Source organism: Fragaria vesca, linkage group LG3 (genome assembly GCF_000184155.1).
Source record: "Fragaria vesca subsp. vesca linkage group LG3, FraVesHawaii_1.0, whole genome shotgun sequence".
Lineage (NCBI taxonomy): Eukaryota > Viridiplantae > Streptophyta > Magnoliopsida > Rosales > Rosaceae > Fragaria > Fragaria vesca.
In genome coordinates, this window is record NC_020493.1 from 5,650,586 (window position 1) to 5,660,001 (window position 9,416).

Genomic DNA, 9,416 nt, shown 5'->3' on the forward strand with positions numbered 1-9,416 from the left:
TTTGAAAGGTGGTTGCAAATTAGTTGCGGTAGAAGAAAGAATATATACAATAAAGATGTAAAGATAGTCAAAGACGAATGAGTAGTAGAGTTGGCTAAGGTGCTAAGTCTTGTATTTTCATCATCAAGGTTCGAGACCCGGAGAGAGCAACTTTTGTCATTTCCATCCAAATTCAACCAACCCACGTTGGTGACCTTTGGAACTTTGCAGATACAAGCCAAGTGGGGCTGTGGGGGACAAAGAGTCAAAGACAAACTGACAATTGGAGCATCTAAAGAGAAAAGGCAGCTTCTGCATGGGGACCGACAGAGATTCAGAAGGATCTCTGACTGATAGAGACAAAGCCACGTGAAGGAGGTGCGCATTTGTTGGGCCGACAGATAAAGAAAAGCCACGTGATCTGAGATTTCTGTGAAATTTCTAAAATATCGCGATATTTCGGCATTTTTCGACGAGAATAAAGGGGGAAGTGAAAGATATATCGCGATCATTAAAAAACGAAAATATCGGCGATATTTCGCCGATATTATCGATTTTTTAGACCTTGGCAGAGACTAAGTGAGCAAAATTCCCCCAATATATAGGGACACGAATTCCTCACCTTGCTTTTTAGACAGGTAAATGGTTTTAAAACGGATCCACCAAAATCCGGATCCGTAATAACAAATTCTGATCCGGGCCCAATATGTTCCCGGGGCATTGATCTTTTTGGGTTAGCCCAAGACAGAAAGTTTCTTGTAAACTTGCAAGATAGCATATGACGTAAGCGTCTTCTGGCCAACCATGAATTGGTTAAAGAAATAATATATTTCTATAAGAAACAATAGTATACAGAGGATTAGAAGATAAGATTTTCCGATTAAAAAAAAAAGTGATTTTACTTTTGCATTGTTCGTAATATAGTCTAGTCTGGTTGTTGTCGTTAATTCTTATATTTTCAAGTCTTTAAAACTACCATAAGTAGTCAAGTTGGTAAGAGTTTAGGTGTGGAACTGTTAAACCCAGGTTCAAATCTCACCAGTGTTAATTGCCAATCTATTCTTAGTGGTGGAAGAGGAAACATTCTAACATAGTAACATGATCTCAGACATTGATTTAGACATTTAGTCTATAGGCCTAGAAAGTTTTTGAGGAAATTGTGTGATCTGGATAGAAAGAAGTCTTAGTGTTCCACTTTTGTAATTGGTTAAGGAATCATGATGAAGCTCCCCAAGCAGTGGAACGTTAACCAGGTTATCCAAGATCATCCTACTCTATTATTGCTACCTTTTTGGGTCTAAAAAGCCTACCGAATAATACAAAGACCGCTACTGAAAGCAAATAATATTTCAATAAAAAAAACTAAGCCTTCATAATTTCAATGTGATCAATCCCTTCATTCCCTTGCATACGGATTCATTGCAGCTTATTCCCTGGATATTGTTCTATTGTTCCCTTCAAAAAAATAACTAGATGAAATATGTCAAGTGCTCCCCTTCACCTTCATCTAGGTACTCATCCCCCTTGTATCTCTTTTCCTTTAGCACCGTGATCAGACCCTGGAGTGCAACTTCAGCATCCTCACTCTTCATTAGCGCCTCAGCAATTTGGGCAGGAGTGATCTTTGTATTCTTCAGTAGGCTTTCGATATTCTCAAACAAGGGATGGTCACAGACTCCCAGGTAATTTGAGGCCAATGTTTTGAAGCCCTCATACGAGCAATACGACATGTGGATGTGCATGTCCATTCGTCCTGATCGCAGCAATGCAGGGTCTAGTTTGCTCTTGTGATTGGTAGTGAATATGAAGATTCTTTCTTCTCCACAACTAGACCACAGGCCATCTGTGAAGTTTAGTAGTCCAGACAGCGTAATCTGCAACAGAATATGTTACATGGTGTTCAATTATGTGAACCTTGGTACAATAGAAATGGCCTAAATCTTGTACAATATCAGTTACCAATGACCACCATGCCCAATCACTAACAGTGTTTATATGTGCAGAAATGCTAACCTGCTGGCCTTCTGACTCATTTTTCCTACTTCCCTTACCAGAGTTTCGATCTTGCAGCTCCGCCTGACTACAATCGATATCCTCAATCACAAGTATAGATTTATTTGTTGTTGCAATCAGTGCTTTTCTCAATTCCATGTCTGATTTCAAATGTGTGAGCTGCAAGTCATAGATATCAAACTTGAGGTAATTAGCCATGGCAGCTACAAGTGACGATTTACCAGTGCCTGGAGGACCATATAAAAGATACCCTCGCTTCCAAGCCCTTCCCACTCTTTGATAAAACTCTTTCCTCTTAACAAACTTTTCCAAATCCTCCAAAACAGATGTCTTCAGCTCCAGATCCATGGCTAAAGTTTCAAATGTTGCAGGGTGTTCGAGATTAATTGCATCCCATCTGATTTTATAAGGATCTACCCTTACAAGGGTATGCAGCTTGATAAGCTTCCTTTCCTCCTTCATGGCCTTAAATGTCTCCAAAACATAAGGCAAGTAAGAATTCATGACCTTTTCCTTTTGTTCCAAGTCGAATATAAGCTGGAAGTATTGCTTTCTCTTGGATGCCAAAGAAGGGTGGTGATTGGACTCTTTAGATATGATATTGAACTTCCACTTGAGCTGAATATCTTCATACACATCCTCAAATTCTTGGTTGTCTGAAAAGTGAGTGCTGAAAATACTATCTTTCCGAGTTTGCGCAATTTTGAGGAGTCTAGTGGAGGGGCTGATCTTGTTCTGCAAGTAAAGCTCCAAAGCACCGAAAAGTTGATTTCGACTACTGATTCCATGGTATTCATCAATTTGTAAGGTCATAGGATCAGATAACCAACGTTTTAAGAAGCCAGGGAAGAACAGAAGCAACAAGGACACAACCATAGAGGCGCAAGTTGATAACCATTTTGATATCAAAGCAGGTATGTTTTTCAGAGAATCCATGAGATATAACAAGACCAAGCAATACCAATCTGCAAGTTTAACTGAAACCAGCTATAAATTTAATAGAGCAATCACAATAACTATGGATACAAAGACAGATGATCGATAACAAGGCAAAGTAAGGCTTAAAATTAACCCTAACCTCAAGAGAATATTTGATCCAAGCTTCAGTCTCCTGCAGTCCTCAAGAATTGAATTTATCGATGTTGTCATCACCTAGGCTTATATAAAGGTTTAGAACAGAAGTCTCACCTACCATGGAGATAGTTGTATTTTAATTGTACTATTCTATTCCATATTGTCTGCTTAGTTGACCAATTAGGTCTTTGTATGTAACTTTATACATCTCAGCAATACTAACATAATGTTCTAAGGAAGCTAGAAAGACTGAAAGCAACAAGACAAAAAAAAAACTATTGATTGGAGCAATGAGTAAAATGTCTAAAATGTCCTCGATATTTCTTCAAAATTTCCGTTTTTTACTATTACTATATTAATTTTCATATTTTTTTGATATTTTATATTTAATCTATTTTTGGTCGAATATACAATTTTTAGATAAAATTTGATAAAATTTCCATTGATATATCCATCGAAATTTTTTTTTTCAAACCATCAAAATTTTCATGATCATCGATATTTTACTCTTTGGATTAGAGGCAAGCTCTGCGAAGCACATACACATACCTTGTACCAAATGACATGGCATAGCACCGGCACAATAGCCGTTCCTTTGATTCGGTTAATTGGGAAAAGTTAGAGAGCTAGGTTTGATCAAACAGTCATGTAAAAAGAAGAAATGGACATAGTAAAAACATGACTACATGAAACATGAGGATCTACATGGTAAAAATAAAAACACCTTCATCAAGATTCATGAGGCAGAGGAAAAGAAATCGTACATATTCAATCAGTCATCATGAAATTTCCTGTTGCATATTCCTATTCCTATTCTTATTATTCCTTAAATTTAAAATGGAGACGACCAGGACGCAACCAAAAGCGAAGCCAAACCCAATAATCCACATCCACATCTTAGCAGCGCTGCTTGCATTATTCTTAGGACGCAATGTCACGTTGCTTTCAGTATGCAATGGCGCAGGTGCTCCTGCAACAACAGGAGGAGGCGGCGGTGGTGGCAACGGCGATGGCTTCGGCTTCCATTTCTTGGGCTTTTCTTTTGATGATGATCCTCGACCATGAATGTCATGACGTGTATCAGGCCCTGCTGCACTTGTTAATGGTGGTTCTGATGGACTTGGAGCTGGATCCTTGTCCTCAGGGGCCTCACCAGACGGGCTTGCAGGACTCTAGAAGTACTAGGAGATGAAATAGGCGACTTCATCCTACCATCAAAACTACATCTTTTCATCTCCACCGTGTCAATTGGTACCACATCCACAGGAAAATCACACCCCCCATTAACAACATCACCCTGTAGCAAATCACACGGCATCGGCGTCACGCCACTAGCGACCCCCTTAACATCAGAACAGCTCCACGGCTGCTTCTTCGCCTTAGCAGCCAATACAACTGTCACATTCGACATGCAAATCCCCGTAAACGGATGCCCTTCAATGCCCTCCAGCCTCGCAGCCATCGTCACATTATCAGCCACCACATCCCTATAATAAATCCCTTTGATCTCAGGAAACGCATTCTTGTCATAACCCTCATCAGCATGTGACCCATAATCCCCACTCATTTTAAACGCCCACTTCATAGTGTGCATTTCCATTCTCCTCACGTACACATCTCTCACATACCCTCCTCGCCCTACAGCTGTCTTGATCCTCACCCCGGATTCGGTCTCAACGGCCACGATGTCTTCTGCCCTCACATCTTCAATACCTCCGGACATCTCACTCCCTAATGCAATGGCGGCACTGTAAGGAGAAACACAAGTAAGTCTTCTGATCACTAGTTGCTTGGTTGGCATACCAAACGACACGCCGTACTGGTCCCAGCCGCTCTTCACCGCCACACAGTCGTCGCCTGAGACAATGTAGCAGTCCTCTATCTTAACATTTGTGCATGAATCCGGGTTAACTCCATCTGTGTTGGGAGAGCTCACCGGAGCTAAGATGGTCAATCCTTGCACTAGTATATCGCTGCTGTAAATGGGATGTACATTCCATGATGGAGAGTTTATAAGAGTGAGATTCGATATTTGCACGTTGGAGGAGAACATGACCTCAATGAGGTAGGGGCGTGTGTACTGTAACTTTTTACTATGGAACTTGTTCCACCAGAACTCACCTTGGCCGTCGATGGTGCCGTTGTCTCCGGTGATGACGACGTCGGTGAGGTTGGTTCCGAATAAGAGGCTGGCATAGCGTCCTTCTGGTGCGTCCCTTCCTCTGCCGTAAGAAGGGAGTGGTTTGAGGACTGGCCATTCTTGGGGGTCTTGAGAAGCGAGGAGGACAGCTTCTTTATGGAGGTAAAGGGTGAAGTGGCTGGTGAGGTTGAAGCTGCCGGTTAAGTACTTCCCGGCCGGAACGTAAAGCTGAGCGCCGCCTTGGGCTGAGAACTGGCTCAGGTGGTTGATTGCAGCTTGAAAGGCCTTTGTGTTTGATGTCTTGCCGTCTCCAACTGCGCCGAAATCGGTGAGCGAAAAGCTGTGAGCTCTGCAGCTGATGGCATTGTACTCGAAGGAGGATTCGGAATCGGATTTGTCCTGGGAGAGGTTGGGTACTTTTCTGCCCTCGCACCCTCCAATTAGTAGGAAGCAGAGCACAAGATGTCCTAATAGTAGAGATTTCATCACCACTCTTCAGATTAAGTAAGATTTTTGATTGATTATACTGAATTAGGCATAGAGCAGCGCCCTTTTTATAGAGAACTATTCTTATTGGAACTAGGAAATAATCAAAAACTAGGGAAGTACATGCCTGATGCAACTTGGTAGAACAAGACATAGAAAGTTCCTAATATGAATAGGAAAACGTTCAAGTAACTTCCCTTGGGCGATGGGAAACTAATGACAACAATGGACAATGAATTTGGTAAGTACTGTCTAGATAGCAATTGAATTTGGTAGGGTATCAGAAATCTCTTTACAATCTCAGGAAATAGAGCAAGCAGACTTGGAACTTTACCTGAATCGAAAAGGATAATCGTCAGAAAGAGCTAGCTTTTGTCAAACAAAATTAAAGTGATATAAGAGTGTGGCTGTGTATGTTGGTTTATGGGTTTAGGAACATTATTGTATGGTTATTGAAATGAAAAGCAAGAGTTTATTATAGCCTGAATAATTTCAGCAAAATATGCATAATGCTTGTCCGTGCCATGATGATTGATCCCCTATGTCTCTTGTCAAATAAAATATGTTAACTGCTTAGGATCAACTTTCTTTGTATCGTTCTTTACTTTTGCTTCATCTTTGGCCTTCTTGTCATCTTCCTTCTTTTTCTTAATTTCCTTTAGCCTTGTGATCAAAGCTTGGAGTGCAACGTTAGCATCCTCACTCTTCATCAGCTCCTCGGCAACTTGTGCAGGAGTGACATCTGTCTTCTGCAGTAGGCTTTTAATCTCATCAAACAATGGTTGGTGTTCTTTGATGCCTAGGTATGTGGAGGCCAATGTTTTGAACCCCTCGTGTGAGCAGTAGGACATGTGGAAATGCATGTCCATTCGGCCTGATCGCAGCAATGCAGGGTCAAGCTTACTCTTGTGATTGGTAGTGAATACAATGATTCTCTCTTCTCCACAGCCAGACCACAGGCCATCTGTGAAGTTCAGTAGTCCCGATAGCGAAAGCTGCAGGCAAAAGAATGAAGTTAACAGTTTAGGACATCGAAACTCAAGCTTAATAACTAGTCATGTTATGACCTCAAATTCTAAATGACTAAGAAATTATGTAACGCTTTAATGTTGGAGAAGAATGATGGATAACCTGATAGCTTTCTGAGTCATTTTTCTTACTGCTATTCGATTTATCTTGCAGCTTCAGTTGACTACAATCTATATCCTCAATCACGAGTATAGATTTATTTGTTGTTGCCAGCAACACTCTTCTCAATTCCACATCCGATGTCAAATGAGTGAGTTGCAAGTCATAGATATCGAACTTCAGATAATTAGCAATAGCAGCTATCAGGGATGATTTACCAGTCCCTGGAGGACCATACAGCAGATACCCCCTTTTCCAAGCCCTTCCTACTCTTTGATTGAACTCTTTCCTCTTAACAAACCTGTCCAAGTCCTCCAAAAGCAATCTCTTTTGCTTGGTATCCATGGCTATTGTCTCGAATGCTGCAGGGTGTTCGAGATTGATTGCACTCCATCTCATCATTGTGTAGGTATCTGACCTTGGAAGAGTATGCAGCTTGACAATCTTTTCTGCATCTTTCATAGCCTTGAATGTCTCTATAACGTAAGGCAAGTACGCATCCATGACCATTTCCTTGTGTTTGACATCAAATGTGAGCTCAAAGAATTGCTTTTTCCCTGCTATGCTAGAATAATTGGACTTCTTGGATTTGGAATTGTATTTCCATTTCATCTGAATTCCTTCATAAATGTCTTCAAACTCTTGCTTGTTTGAGAAGTGGATGGAAAACTGGTCTCTTTCTGAACTTGTGCAATTTTGAGGAATCTAGTGGGAGGGCTTATCTTACTGTGTAAGTAAAGCTCTGAAGCTTCGAACAACTTATTTAGAGTACTCAACCCATCATTGCTTTGGTACTCCTCAATTTGTATGACCATGAGCTCATTATCAGGTGATCGGCGTTTGGAGGAGGAATGGATGGTTGGATGAGGAAATCTCAGAATGGGATGGATGAAGTACATCACTGCCTTGAACAGAACAAGCAACAAAGAAGTAATCCTTGAGGCACAAGCTGATGATGACCCTTTTGAAGTTTTGATGTTGATGAAGTAGGTGTTTTCTTCACAGAATTCATGTATGATCTGCAAAATGTGACAGACGTTTAAATTATTTTCCGATTAAGTGAACAATATATTAAACCCTGATTAGTATTGTTAACTTCAATAATCACTGAACTCTAAAAGAGAAATTAGAGAAAATAAGAAATCCATTATATCAAAGTTGATAGGTTGGAAATATCAGTATGAAGAGATGATGAAGGTTAAAGATTTTATGATGATTAATGCTCAATGGTTTATTCAGCATGATACTTAATTTTTTATATATGCATATCATTATTCTTATGCGTTTATACAACAATGTGAGGAATGTTCTCAACTTTCTCCACCAAACCTTCCCCTCCAATCTTTTCCAAAATTTAGCTCACAAAATCAAATTCGTGGCACCAAACCATTCATTCTTTTAGATTGTCATTTAGAGATTGATATAGTTTAATGACCAAACGATCTCCAATTTAGTTTATAGAGATCGATGGTCTCTAAATGACAATCTATTTAAAAGAAACAGTATGGATATATCATAAAGTTTAATTTACCATTTGAGCTAACATTTGAGAAAGATCAAAGGGGAAAGTTGGTGGATAAAGTTGTTAGCATTTCTCATGCTATGCTGCGAGCCTAAACTCATAATAGGGCATATCTACCTCTTTTGTGAGCTTTCAAAGGAATGCAAGTGTTCCACCAAAGTAGAAGTGTCCTCCATCCGTGGCTCTGATCCTAGTGATCTGGAGGAGGATAGAGAACGAGTTCTGCTATAGCAGGGTTTTCCTGTGTTTCTGGAAAGCTCACTCTCCTGAACTATGAGACCATTTAGAGTTATTTATATAGCAGCTAGAGGAAACCCTAAAGTTTTACAACTTCCCCTTAATTTCTTTCCTCCTTTGCCGATCAACTTAGCTCTGGCTAGGCAAGCGTTTGGTCAATTATTTCCCAGTTCACATAAATTTGGACCATCTGACATTATTGACTGACCAGAAAATGAGATTTTTTCTCTCTTTGAACTGTTTTGTGACAGTGACCATGCACCTTGTGTGAGTTGAACGGCTAGCTGAAGAGTCACATGGATATTATCTGGTTGGCCAATGCAAGATACAAGACAGTAATCTTACCAAGCTAGGTTTTTTACCAAGCTAACAGTTTCACAAAGCAAATGAGATGGGAGTGCTAGACTGCTACTGCTTATCACTTGCAACCAAATGCTTATAAACTTTTTCCACTAATTGCAGAAGTCGACTCTCTTGAGTAGATTTCTAAGATGTCTTATTCACTAATCGCATTGGTTCACCATCTCGCGTGTTTGATGCTTCTATTATGTAATAGAAGCATAAATCTAGCTCTGGATATCAAGAACTGTCGGAAATGCGCGCCCTGTTTTATTGTCAACAAAACCAAAACAAGCTCTATCAAGAAATGTTGGAAATGCCAATCATACACTTTGCTTTAAGGAACATTATAATCTCAATCACTTGAGTTTGAGTAGATGGCATGTGTAAATGATTAACCCTAGCTAGCTAGGATGAATAACTTATCTTAGTGACATTCATGACATTATAGACATTCTTATCACCCCTAACTGCTGCTATATATAGATTTGAAATCTT

The 9,416-nt window shown here is 40.0% G+C and overlaps 3 protein-coding genes across 3 annotated transcripts; all 3 read right to left on the bottom strand.

Annotated features, from left to right (window-relative positions):
* Positions 1-1,264: 1,264 nt before the first annotated feature.
* Positions 1,265-3,116, bottom strand: LOC101291315 (mitochondrial chaperone BCS1-like). Its single transcript, XM_004293717.1, has 3 exons — positions 3,071-3,116; positions 1,993-2,957; positions 1,265-1,853 (listed from the first exon to the last, which is right to left on the bottom strand). Exons 2-3 carry the CDS (start codon positions 2,926-2,928, stop codon positions 1,449-1,451), a joined length of 1,341 nt encoding a protein of 446 aa, XP_004293765.1. The 5' UTR covers positions 2,929-2,957; positions 3,071-3,116; the 3' UTR covers positions 1,265-1,448.
* Positions 3,117-4,165: 1,049 nt separating this feature from the next.
* On the bottom strand, positions 4,166-5,692 carry LOC101302819 (probable polygalacturonase-like). Its single transcript, XM_004295444.1, has one exon. It carries the CDS (start codon positions 5,690-5,692, stop codon positions 4,166-4,168), a length of 1,527 nt encoding a protein of 508 aa, XP_004295492.1.
* A 551-nt stretch (positions 5,693-6,243) lies between these two features.
* LOC101303104 (probable mitochondrial chaperone BCS1-B-like) lies at positions 6,244-7,432 on the bottom strand. Its single transcript, XM_004295445.1, has 2 exons — positions 6,824-7,432; positions 6,244-6,687 (listed from the first exon to the last, which is right to left on the bottom strand). Exons 1-2 carry the CDS (start codon positions 7,430-7,432, stop codon positions 6,244-6,246), a joined length of 1,053 nt encoding a protein of 350 aa, XP_004295493.1.
* Between the last annotated feature and the right edge of the window lie 1,984 nt (positions 7,433-9,416).

Excerpts from the sequence above, each read along its gene's own strand:
- LOC101291315 (XM_004293717.1), bottom strand. The coding sequence starts at position 2,928 with ATGGATTCTCTGAAAAACATACCTGCTTTGATATCAAAATGGTTATCA. Across the intron at positions 1,854-1,992 it reads ATGAGTCAGAAGGCCAGCAG|ATTACGCTGTCTGGACTACT; the intron begins GTTAGCATTTCT and ends ATTCTGTTGCAG.
- LOC101302819 (XM_004295444.1), bottom strand. The coding sequence starts at position 5,692 with ATGAAATCTCTACTATTAGGACATCTTGTGCTCTGCTTCCTACTAATT.
- LOC101303104 (XM_004295445.1), bottom strand. The coding sequence starts at position 7,432 with ATGAAATGGAAATACAATTCCAAATCCAAGAAGTCCAATTATTCTAGC. Across the intron at positions 6,688-6,823 it reads ATGACTCAGAAAGCTATCAG|CTTTCGCTATCGGGACTACT; the intron begins GTTATCCATCAT and ends TTTTGCCTGCAG.